General features: G+C 34.1%; 1 protein-coding gene across 4 annotated transcripts in view; it reads right to left on the bottom strand.

Moving 5' to 3' along the window:
• Window positions 1-994: 994 nt before the first annotated feature.
• The window catches only part of Rtca (RNA 3'-terminal phosphate cyclase), a 38900-nt gene continuing 26246 nt past the window's right edge, over window positions 995-13648 (bottom strand). For all 4 annotated transcript variants that reach the window (XM_047548349.1, XM_047548365.1, XM_047548357.1 and 1 more), the window contains exons 9-11: window positions 7169-7263; window positions 5592-5696; window positions 995-2585 (exon numbers count right to left, since the gene is read on the bottom strand). In XM_047548349.1, the coding sequence (XP_047404305.1) occupies window positions 2484-2585; window positions 5592-5696; window positions 7169-7263 (302 nt within the window). In that variant the 3' untranslated portion in view covers window positions 995-2483. The remainder of the gene's footprint in view (window positions 2586-5591; window positions 5697-7168; window positions 7264-13648) is intronic.

Genomic DNA, 13648 nt, shown 5'->3' on the forward strand with positions numbered 1-13648 from the left:
CTCTCACTCCCAGATCCCCAATTTCTGCACTCCAGCCTACTTTTTCAACATTTTTGGCACACCCCATCAGAAGGAGCAAGGATCACGTCAGCATGAAGACCCAAAATTTAACAGAGCCTAACAAATATCCTATACCATAAGCATATTTTTGCTCCAAAAATTTTACTCTAAAAATAGAAAGATACCTCATATCTCAACTGTTAAAAAGTGAGCAATTTGTAAAACTTACCCATTTGTGAAAATATGAACATCAAATAATAGTATTGTCATCATCTTTAAAACAAATTGAATTTAACTTTCCAAGGCCACAGCAGTCACTAACAAGAGTAAGAATAACAACTATGTACATGAGATTTTTTTTAATATTGTTCTATACAGACTTAATTTACAATATGAATGTGTTATAATACCATTCTCTGGATCTACATCTTCAATTGTGTTTGAATTATCACCAGATGAGGTCCAAGACAGATCCAAGTTATAATGAATTCCTCACTGTACAGCATATTAAGCTAATACACCTAACTGGTTTCATTTGAGTCACAATCTCAACGGCCTACGGGGAACAGGAAATCATCTAAATGTGGAAACAGGCTGAGTATAAAATAATAGAGTGATGAAAGCACATTCCATTCTAAAGTCACTCAATTATTTTTTAATACAAGCCAAGCAAAAACATCTTGGGCTGAAGCTGGCCAAACCACTAGGGTTAAAATTTTGCAACTCTAGTTGTTGGCTTTCAGAACATATTCATCAGATTGAAATTCAACATTTTCCAAGATTCAACATTTGCCCACTAGATATAAGGTATATATAATTAGAATGAGACAATGCCTCTTTAATGTTACTGTTGATATAGCAGTACACTAATATAAAGTTGTCTTGTTATACATATGATTTCAGCAAAGAGATTAGAACAACACAACAGTCCCCCATTAATCATGAGGGACAAGTTCCAAGACTCCCCCAGTGAATGCCTACAGACAGTAGGAAACCCTGTATTTAATGTTTTATTTCTTCTATACAAACATACCTATGATAAAGTTTAATTCATAAATCAGGCACAGTAAAAGATTAACAACAAAAACTAATAAATCAGAGCAATTAAAATAATGTATGATGAACTGCATTACAACATTTTAATCAATTAGGGACAGCATAAATAACAGTGGTCCCTTGAGATTGTAACAGATCTAAAAAAATTCTTATCACCTAGTGATATCATATCCATCATAACATCATAGTGCAAGGCATTACTCATGTTTGTGGTGATGCTGGTGCTAACCTATTGTGCTGCCAGACAAGAAGAGTACAGCACAGACAAATAGGTACTGCACATAATACTTGATAATATAGAATTGTAGCTGAGTGATACAGCACTTGCTTAGCATGTGCAAAGGTCCTGGGGTAAATCCCTGGCACTTTATACAGAGGCAAAAAATGATAATAAATGACTCTGTTACTACTTTACGTATTTCTTATACCACACTTTTGTCATTATTCTCCTAGCTATAAAAAACAAAATTTATTACAAAATAGCACACTGTGTTAATAGCAGCTTCATACATTGTATTTACCATGTCTCTTTAATGCATCAAGAGGCTGCATCAAATGATTAACCTATACTATGACATTTGCACAATGAAACGGCTTACCAATACATTTCCCAGAACATTTCCCTGTGGTTAAACAATGCTTGACTGTATTTTCTAATAAAATTTATGTGAATGTGGTTTCTCTCTTACTGTAGAGTATATACTCTTACAATGGTGTGAAATGATATGTAAAGGGAGCACTTTACAGCTTTTCTTTGGCATAGCTAAATTGCCAGAATCCTTACTTATGTAGTTGGGGCCATTACTGTGTAAAATAAGATTTACATGAACAAAAGCATTCCAATACTATGATAATTGATCTGACAACCAAGACAGTTACTAAGCAATTAAGAGGCAGGTGGTGTACATAATATAAATACAGAGACAAATGATTCACATCTCAATCAGAACAGCTAAAGGTATGAGATTTCATCAGGCTACTCAATGGGGTTTCATTTAAGAATGGTGAAATATTTATGTTTAGAATTTTCCATATAATTTTAGACTATGGCTAACTCCAGGTAACTGAAATCTCAGAAAGTGAAACTGGATTAAGAGACTACTATACACAAATTACTGATCAACGCTATATCCCTGACTTAATTACAAACAGAAAAACAATTTCCTAGAGTATAAAGAATATTTTATTTTAATAATTTAATATCGAAATTGGCTATCATACATATCCATCAATTCTTACATTTTATTTCCCACCTCAGGAAATATTCAAAGTAAGATTAATTTGATGAAGCATTCTCAGTAAATCTAGAATATCATACTTCATATCCAAATTTAGTCAGGCCCTTTAATAATATTCAATGTTTTGTAGTATGCATGAAATAAGTTAGTGCAATACAACACTGAGGTACTGTTTAAGAGGTAAATACCCTATAGATTTGGATTTCTCATCCCAATTCCTTGGCATTCAATAATATAAGTGTCTTTAGAGGCATCTTCTTCATCTTCTGATTTCTTCACAGTAAATTTAGCCTGAAACCAGAATATTTAGTATATAACTAATATGAAGAGAATAAAGAAATCATAATTGTAGCATTAAGTAGACAGAGAATTAATATCTAAACCATTTCTACAAAACTACTGAGACACAAAAATCAAACAATTCACAATAAATTCAATAGACTAGCGAAAACATATTTTGTTTTAGAGCCATGGTTCCTGTTCAGAGGTATACATTCTCACAGAACTGTCAGAATATGTATGGAAGATCTCCACTGCATACCCAATGGATCCAAACTCCCAGGACGGCACCCTAGGCAAATACCAGTTCTGAAATCCTAACTGTTGGTTATAATGCATCTTTTCTCTCTGTTCCCTAAAATTTGTTTAAAATGCAGAACTCAAACATGTAACTTTTTATCTTGTCAAGTATGAAATTATCATTTAATCTCACAAAACTTTTCTTGTCAATTTAATTCCTTAAATACATTACTCAGAAAGATCTAGTTCAGAGAAGGGAGGGAGTAAGGTGGGATGGTAGTGGTGACTAATACCTTCTTCTCTCTTATTAGGATTCACATTGTACTTTTTTTTTTTTTTTCACATTGTACTTTTTACTTGTTAACTAAAGTTGGCATTGAAATATCTGATCTCTGTCACTGTATTCTGGAAACATGATCATTTTGAAAGCAAATGTGGTTCAATTAATAAAAGTGATTTAAAATCAAATTTAAAACTGAGTACAGATTTAGTTTTACATAACAGCGTACTGAAACACAGTGGACATTTGAAATTACTGGGAATGAACACTGAATATTGAGCTAGATAACCAAATTTTTTATATAGTTACATGTGGTGTGTGTGTCTGTATTTGTATGTATATGCAGGTATTTTGTCAAATTATGAAAATATGAAACATTATGAAAATATGAAATACAAGTAACAATTATGGAAATCATTTCTACTACATGTATAAACCTATGTAAAAAGCCTATCCAGCTTAAGTCTCAGGTTTTTTTTTTTCTTTTTTTTTGGTACCAGGGATTGAACCCAGGGGTGCTTAACCACTGAGTCACATCTCTAGCTTTCTTTATTTTTCATTTTGAGATAGTGTTTTGCTAAGTTGCTTGGGGCCTCACTAGTTGCTCAGGCTGGCCTTGAACTTGTGATCCTCCTGTCTCAGCCTCCTGAGTCACTCAGGGATTACAGGCATGCGCCACCGTGCTCAACTCAAGTCTCAGATTTTACAGATGAACTATCTCCACTAAGAGACACAAAAATATAAAGAAACCTTCACACCAGTCAGTTGAAACACAATACAACTGAACAAGAAGTGGGAGCTACAAATTTCCTAGCTCACAGCACTTTCCTTTATGTATTTAATTAAAATAATGTGTTACTATATGCAAAGTACTATAAAAAGTGAAGACTATAATAAATAAAACTACTATCAAGGAGGTCAATCTGTGGGAGGAGACAGATAAATAATCATTATAAATATATATAGAATTTTAAAATAGTTAATCCTTTTCATCAGAAAAAAAATTGCCTTCAATTCTCATAATCCTTACCTACAATTTAACCGAAATCTATCCAAATCTTTATAACAACAACCAAGAGTATATGTTATGAAGAATTATATAAAAAAGAAGAGTAGGGAAACAGTGGCTTTTGATTTGGTACACATTTGTAATGTTTAATTTCTTCTTTTTACTAGTGTGCATTACTTTTATTTTTTAAAATGCTTAAGGTCAGCACCTTCATAAAATTCATCATTTTAAATTACTTCATAATATAAAGTCCAGCCTGGGCAAATAAGTGAGAATCTGTCTCAAAAAAACAAAACAAAACAAAAAAAAAAGGCCTGGCAGTGCATCTCAGTCCTGGGTTCAGTCCCAGTACCGCACCAAAAAAAAAAAAAAAAAAAAGAGAGAGAGAAAAAGAGAGAAAGAGAGAATATACCAAGAGAAATATGCTACACGTTATTGAAAAGGACAAGAAATGAAATGGTGTCTACTAATTACAAAAAGCAGAGGGAAACAATTTAAGATAGGGGGGAAAATACCTATATGTCAACAGTAGTTTTACTGGTAAGGCAGAATTAAAGTCAGGTTTTTTCCTCTATTTTGCAAACTTTCTATATTGAACCCAGAGGCATTAAACACTGAGCCACACCCTGAGTCCTTTTTTAAATTTTTTATTTTGAGACAGGTCTCATGAAGTTGCCCAGGCCTCACTAAGTTCCTGAGACTGGCTTTGAACTTGCAATCAGCCTCTTGTGCTGGGATTATGAGTGTGCACCACCACACCTGGCTTAAACCCCTCTAAATGTAAGAAGATTGAACAATTTAGAATATCAGCAAATATTTTAACAACCAAATGAGAACAAAATATTTAAAATTTCATATAAATATTTAAGTTCATAGCCAACTATGAATTCCTTGTGCACTGATTTCACAGTTCTCATCAAAACATATTTACTCACTCTGTGAGGCAGTACCACCATGACTACCATACAGGACTTGCAGTATGCAGTCTGGGTTTGCTCAAAGTCCAGCTCTGCACTCAAATGTATGTGGCCTTGAAGAATTTAATCTCTGCTTCATTTTACTCATAAGTAAGATAAGGATAATAATAAATAGCCACCTATCATGGTTATGCAGATTAAGATGCTTCAGATAGCCAAGCAAAGTGGCACATGCCTGTAACCCCAGTGGCTCAGGAGGCTGAAGCAGGATGATGAAAAATTCAAAGCCATCTTCAGCAACATAGCAAGGCCCTAAGCAATTCTGTGAGACCATCTCTAAACAAAAACATAAAAAATGGCTGGGGGTGTGGCTCAGTGGTTAAGTGCCCTTGCGTTCAATACCTGGTACCAAATAAAATAAAATAATGATGCTTCAGATAAACTGTTGAGTTAGCTAAGTGCCACACAGGAAGTACTCAGTGAGTGATAGCAATTATAATCAACTTTATGTTTATGAGTTTTATGTTTATTAAACTAACACACCCGATTACTCTTTCTAATGGAATACTCACCTTGGCTAGTTGTTCGGCAAAATGTATAGCAGTTTGTGTATGGAGTGTAATTGGTCCTGTTTTTATTCTGGAAACTCCATTGGCCAATGCCATGAAAATAATCAGCTATTGAAAAAACAACAAAGAAGAAAAGTATTTACTAATGTTTAGAATTATAATTCTGCTATCCATAATGAAATACTACTAGAATTCAGATAGCTAAAAAGGAATTACTATTTTTTGTGTGTGTTTGTGGTGCTGAGGATTGAACCCAGGGCCTTGTACATGCAAGGGAAGCACTCTACCAGCTGAGCTACATTCCCAGGCCAAGAATTACTATTTCTTTAGACTTCCAGAAGTCCTTAGAAGATGAGAGAAAATTGTTACTAAAAGTCTATGATGTAGTATAAAAATGCTTAGCAGCAATCTGCTATATGGAATTTTTAAAATTAACATTTATGAATAAAATATGGAGTAGGAAATTGATATATTTAATTAGAATAATTATCTCTGCCAGCTGACATATACAATATGACAAATTTCCTCTACTATTATAATTATTTTATTTTTTGAGGTAGTAGGGATTGAACCCAGGGGCCTTCTACCACTGAGTTACAATCCCTGCCCTTTACATTTTTATTTTAAGACAAGGTCTCACTAATACTCAGGCTCATCTGGACTTGTAATCCTCAGCCTCCCAAGTCATTGGGATTACAGGTGTGTGCCAACATGCACTGCTTTTAACATTTTTTAAAAAACAGGTGAATAAATAAATAAATACGGAATTACTGGGAATACAACAGAATAGACCAGGACAAGAAGGAAGTATATATGAAAAACTGTCATTGAAAAAATGGTCAAGAAATCTTGAGGAATATTTTTCTTCTTGTGTGTGTGTGGTGCAAGGGATCAAACACAGGGCTTTAGAATTGGTAGGTAAGTACTCTACCACTAAGCTACACTCCCAATCTGAGGAATAAATTTCTAAATGTAGATATTAATCTAAGAGTAAGGAGAGAAAAGTTTGGTAGAAAGGGAAACTATAAAAATGGTCTTATTTGGAAAAATTCAATAGTGTTTCTCAATGGGAGTGAAGGTCTTAGGTTTCAGAAGAATAAAACAAACCCAAGTGGAGATGTTGATATAAGTATAAATCTAGTGAATAATGAATTAAGAATAAAGGTCTGGTCAGTGATATGAATCTGGGAGTTGTCTACATATAGATGAGCCATGAGACCGGACAAAATAACCAAGGGAGTGAATATAGATAAAAAGTCTCTTCAAAGTGTGCAAGTTCAGAAGAAAATGGTAAGAAACTGGCAAGAGACCAGAACACAGATCCAGTGGGGTGGGAAAATACACTATTTCAGACGGAGTAAAGAAATTATTTCAAGGAAGCAACTGTGTCAAATGCTGTGGACAACAGGATGAGGACCGAAATGTTAGGAATATAAACTCCAGGATAGTAATTTTTAAAAGTAATGAAATAGGATTTGCTAATCAGTATAAAAAAGTCAATTATTAAAATTTTTATTTGATCCAATTACCAAATGTTCAAATCTATTGGGGTGGAAGATTTTCACTGAAAGTGTCATTACCTGGTCTTGCAGAAACTCATCTACAGTTCCACCATGTCTAAGGTTAGCTAACAGCATTTCAGCAGCGTCAATTCCAACCTTGTCCGCATTTACACCTAAGACAGGCATAATACAAAAGAAAATTAAATTAATTACTGAGAGGCAAAAAGTTGAACTGACATATCTCAGTTAGCACTGGCATAACATTTTTTAGGTCTCTGAACACATTCAGACACCTTTTAGGATAAGACCTTTGGTTATTTAATTATTTGAGAGTCCTACATATATAAATACTTTGTATCTTTGAATGACTTAGAGGAGGAAAAAAGAGGTAACTCTGGGCCTATTTTAAAAGTACTAGTTATAAAGCCAGTCTATAATTAAGTTATGAACTTATAATAGTATACCTCTTTGAAAAATTTAAAACTTGAGATTTATATAAGTTATAATTAGTCTGCAGACAATTATATCGGAACTAAAGGATTTTAGAAAGTACGGGAATTAAGTTTCATCTAAAAAAAAAAAAAAAAAAAAGCATGTAACATTCAGGTCAACTACTAAAGTTTTAGTCCCTTTAAGATTTGAAGAGGAACCACTCTGGAAAACAGTTCTGAGGTTCCTGAAAATGGATGGAACCACTGTATGACTCAGCTATCCTACTCCTGGGTATTTTCCCAAAAGTCTAAAATCACCATACTACAGAGACACATCCACATCAATGTTTATAGCAGCAAAATTCACAATCGCTAAATTATGGAATCAACCCAGATGCCAATCAATAGATGAATGGATTAAGAAACTGTGGTATATAGATATATAATGGAGTTCTACTCAGTCATTAAAAAGAAGGAAATTACAGCATTTGCTGGTAAATGGGCAGAAATGAAGAATATCATGCTAAGTGAAATTAGCCAAACTCAGAAACTCAAAAGTCAAAGGTTTTTCTCTTATATGCAGAAGTTAGAGTAAAATAAAGAAAAGGGGGAAGGAAGTATAAGATTTACATAAGGAACTAATCAAATACTAATTAACAAACAAGTAAAAGAAAGTTCAGCAGATTAGACACAGGTGGGGAGATAGAAGGGAAAAGGAAGGGATCATGAACTGAAATTGATTTCCATGCATGTATGAGTGTGTCAGGATGAACCCAACTATTATTTACAATCATAAAGCTCTAATAAAATAAAATAAGAGCTTGTTACCATGATCTTAAAAAAACAGATTCAAATAGGTTTTAGTTTATTATCAATATGTCAGAATATCCCTTCCTCTAATTCTGACCTCTCTGCACATACCTAAAATCTTCGGTACAACACCGAATACAAAAAAAAAAAAAAAATCTGTCAGAAGTACTGGAAAGTCAAATTACCCTTTTAAGTTTATTCACTTTAAATGAAATTCAAGGCTACAAGTGAAAATATCTCTTAAAAAATGAGAATGTGGCTGGGGCTGGAGTTGTAGCTCAGTGGTAGTGCTTGCTTAGCATGTGTGAGGACTGGGTCCCACTCTCAGCTCTACATAAAAATAAATAAAATAAAGGTATTGCATCCATCTATAACTAAGTTCTTTTTTTTTTAAAATGAGAATGTGGCTAATTTTGTTTCTATTTTATATTTGCAAATTTATATGATTACATATATCTTGGTAAAATTCCCAAAAAAGTGGAATTTCAGAATTTTAACTCAGTTTTTCCTTGTAGCAGTTATAATAATAATAAAAAAGATTAATTTTATATCATTAATCGGTCAAGTACTTATATGACCAAATGGAATGATTTGAACTTCTGGCATGAATCTTGACCTTTTTTTTTGGTGCTGGGATTGAGGTGATGAACCCAGGGCCTTGTATATGTTAAGCATGTGCTCTACCACTGAGTCACACCCCCAGCTTGTCGAATTACAGAGTATACTACTGGTCCCTTCCTTTTCCTCTTTTAAAAAGTAAAGATGATTAATAACTATATTGTAAAGTTATAGAAACTAGATATAATATTTATAAAGTATTTATTACCAAGTTCAGCATATAATAAGCTATTAATAATAGTGGTAATATTGAGCACCAAACACTACTGTTCTCTTGCTAAGGGAACATTAAAAAAAGAAGAAAATAAAAGGTATTCATATATAAAAGGAAAGTTAAGTGCTAAGCTCTATGAACTTTTGGGTATAAACTATACACCCAAAAGGAGTTTCAGAGAAGAAAAAGATTACAGGTTCTAGAATAATTTGAGAAGGTTTCATATAAGACTTAAGCAAATCCTTGAAAGAGGTCTAAAACTGGGATGGAGAATAGGAAGAAGTCCTGGGTTTGTAATTACATGCTGAACATTCCTAACTCCAAAATCTGAAATCCAAAATGCTTAAAAATTCGAAACTTTTTTGAGCACTAACACAATGCCCAAGTAGAAAATTCATATCATGAAGCTGTTTTAGGCACAAAAGTATTACAAATACTGTATAAAATTACCCTCAAGTTATATATAGAAGATGTATATAAAACGTAAATGAATTTTGTCATTTGATCTTAGGTTCCATGCCTAAGAATTCACACTATGTATACACAAATAACACAAAATCGAAAAAAATTCAAAATTCAAGCATTTCAGATATATTCAGCCTGGACCAGAGAGCAGAACACACAATAAAATTTTCCATCAAGTGATAAAATGTTTCTTGGAGCCATTCAGATTCATTCCTATCCAGTCACCTTGATAATGAATAATAGTATGAAGATCTACATTATTACCAGTCATTACCAGCAGCCTGAGATGACTGAACTTATGACAGTACTAGAAGAATTTTGCTTATTAGTATTATGCTCTCCCCAACAAAGAACAAAATCTTAATTTCTTCTGAAACATTAATGCTTTTCTACCTAGCATGTGTGATATTTTGCATGTTTCTTTAAAAAAAGGTCTGAACTTTAATGGTTTATAACACTGGATTAAAATGAATAATCAATGATTTGGGTGTCTTCTAGCTTATTAAAGGACAAAACTATAAAATGGTTATCAGACTGAATAAAGGTCAAAGGACTTTCTTTAAGGACACTAGAAAGATGCAATTAATGACCTATCACATCTACTGAATGAGGAAAGTAAAGTGCTTTCTATAATCCAATTTCTGTTCAGATTAAATGGGATTGATTATTCAGAGACATAATTGATCTTAGCATATTGTTTTGCTCCCATAGTAAAGAACCTAACTAACTGACAGACAAAAGTAATCAAACAAGGTTGGGAATGTAGCTCACTGGTAGAGTGCCTGCCACTACGTATGAGAGCCTGTGTTGTTCAACCAACAATACTACCAAAACAAAAACAACAAACAAAAATAAAACCCCCAAACCAAAGAGTAATCAAGCAATACAGATGTTTAACAATATTCATTCATTTTTTTTTCTTTTTTCACTGCTGGGAGTTGAACCCAGTGCCTTACATGTGCTAGGCAAGGGCTCTTCCACTGTGCTACACCCCCAGTTGTTCAGTTCTACATTCTGTTCATAATGCGATCAAGTAAAGTTGGAATGAATCCTTATATACAGATCATGGTCCAATCCTATTTTTCAGATAAGGAAAGTCCAGAGTCATTATGCAGATTAATGGCAGACATAGGACTAAAATTTAGGTTTTCTCATGCTCAGTTTAATGCTCCCTACTAAAATATATGTATCTTTTTTTCTTTTTTTTTTTTTCCCAATCTCACGGTGAAAATATATATATCTTGATCTAAAAACAGCAAGATTCTTTTACCAAAAAACCTCACCTTTCTTATGGGATTAAAGAATTTTAGCTGGAAGGATTTTAGGGATTCTCCAGGTTAATTCTCTCACGCAACAGATAAGAAAACTAAGATAAAAAAAAAAAAGAAAACTAAGATAAAAATTATTATTTTAGTAACGAAGACAACTATAAAAGCATGACTAGTTACAACTTCCTGCCTCTACCACATAATCTGGTTGATGTTGCTTCTTGGTAATAACACTTAGACATTAGGATTCAGGGTCCACTAGCTTTCTAGTTAATTTAAACCAGAAATGAAATGGGATCTGGATAATGGCAGTTATGACATTATCTGAGATCCATAATACACAGAGAACCTAGATTAAGAGAGGGAAGACCCCACGTTGCCCTTGGACTCACTAATAACATCTCATAAACTGAGGTACCTGACACAGGGAGCATACTAGCACCAATCGGTCAATCTCAGTAAGTCTGTTGTTCTCTACCTTCTTCCACCATGGTCAGTATACAAATAAATACTGTGCACTTCACAACTGTGATATGAAAAGACAACTTCAAAGTAAATGTTACCTCATATGACAAAGTGAGAAAAAATATTGACAGAATATCAGAAAAAATGTCAGGGCTGGTTAACAAACTGCATGTATTGGAATAACAGAGTTATGGTCCCTTTACAATCTCAATTCAACATATCTAAAATTATTGTCTACCCTGGCAGACTAACTTTACTTCCTATATTCACAAATTTAAGTGTTCCCAGTTACCTAAGTTAGACACCTAGAATGTTTTCTTCACACTGTTTCTCTTAACTCCCATATCCAACTGGTCAACAAACTATTCATCTTTCTAAGTACCCTGATTACCAGTACTCAACATTTTGGCCCCAGTCACTGCATTCCTTGAGGCAAAACCTCACCATGTCTGACCTGAGTTGTAACAGACTCTTTTCCTCCTGCCTCCAGTATGGCTTTCAAGGTTATCAGAATCAATCTTCCAAAACTCTCTTATTAAAACCCTTACATTTTCATTATGACAACTAAATAGCCTATAATCCTTCAAAGTCTGGCCTTTAGTCAGACACCGTGATGCATGCCTATAAACCCAGTGATTCAGGAGGCTGAGGCAAGAGGATCACAAGTTCAAAGCCAGCCCCAGCAAATTAATGAGACTTGAAGTAACCTAATGAGACAATGGCTCAAAATAAAAAATAAAAAGGGTCAGGTAAGGGGGGTGGAGTTGTAGCTCAGTGGCAGAGTGCTTGCCTAGCATGTGTAAGACACTGGGTTTGACCTTTAGCACTGCATAAAAATAAATAAAATAAATAAAAAATAAAATAATTGCTTTTTTTTTTTTTTTAAAGGGTTAGCCAGGCAAGGTGGAGCATGCCTATAATCCCATCTGCTTGGGAGGCTGAGGCAGGAGGATCACGAGTTCAAAGACAATCTCAGCAACTTAGTGAGGCCCTAAGCAACTCAGTGAGACCCTGTCTCTAAATAAAAAATACAGAAAAGGGCTGGGGATGTGGCTCAGTGGTTAAGTGCCCCTGAGTTCAATCCCCAGTACCCCCTCCCCAAAAAAGGGGTAGGTAAAGCACCTCTGGGTTCAATCCCCAGTGCAACAAAAAAAAAAAAAAAAAAAAAAAAAAAAAAAATCTGGCCTTTGGTGACCTCTCTATTCTCATCACCATTCCTCCATCCCCTCTGCCCAGACCCTATACTTATCATATGTACTTGCATTACTCAAGCACAGAAAAATATTCTTTTTCTGTCAACACCTTCCTTTGTCCCTGCTCCTTAGCTTCCACTTTAAAAAAAATTTAAATACCATTAAGATATAAATGCAATGTTTTGAGATATATTTAAAGTAAAATCATTACTTTAATGAAACATATTAACATATCCATCATCTCTCAGTTACCCATTCTTCCACCTAGGGCAAGAGCAACTGTAATCTATTCACTTAACAAATCCTAATATACACTATTATTAACTACAGTTCTCATGTTATATACCAGATTTTTGAACTTGTGCACTCTATGGATCTATTATTTTTTATCTTTCGACCTACAGCTCTCCATTTCCTCCCCCTCACCTCATCCTGGTAAACCACTCTTACATTCCCTCTATATATTTGATCTTTTCTCTTTTTAGATTCCACATATAAGTGAGATCATACAATATTTTCTTTCTTTATCTGAGTTATTTCACTTTACAATATCTACCATATCCATCCTATTTTAAGGTTGAATAATCTTTAAATGCATATATACACCACAGTTTCTTTATCCATTCATCCACTGAAGTACATCTGGTTGTTTCCATATCCTGGCTATTATGTATAATGGTACTATAAACATGGGAATACAGATAAATCTTTATGAGGGGACTTCATTTCTTTTGAGTATTTACCCAGAAAAGGGACTGCTGGATCATATGGCAATTCTCTTTAGTTTCTTTAGGAATCTCTGTAGTATTTTCCATAATGGCTGTATCAATGCATCTTAGTTCTCATTTTTCTATTTGGCTTCCACTTATCATCCTGATGGATGATTAATGAATGGCAAAAGGTAGAACTGGGATTAGTCATCCTTCAAAGAAGGATTAGCTTTTCTTCCCTTGCATTTGTCTCTACGGTACCTTGGGATAACACTGTCAGCATTGGTTTGTCTTCTGCACCAGACTAGGCTGGGAGTAAGGCATAGTATCTCTCACTTCTAAATCCCTAGTACATGGTCCTTGGCACATTTGCGGTACTCCATG

The sequence above is a fragment of the Sciurus carolinensis genome, chromosome 1 (genome assembly GCF_902686445.1).
Source record: "Sciurus carolinensis chromosome 1, mSciCar1.2, whole genome shotgun sequence".
Taxonomy (NCBI): domain Eukaryota; kingdom Metazoa; phylum Chordata; class Mammalia; order Rodentia; family Sciuridae; genus Sciurus; species Sciurus carolinensis.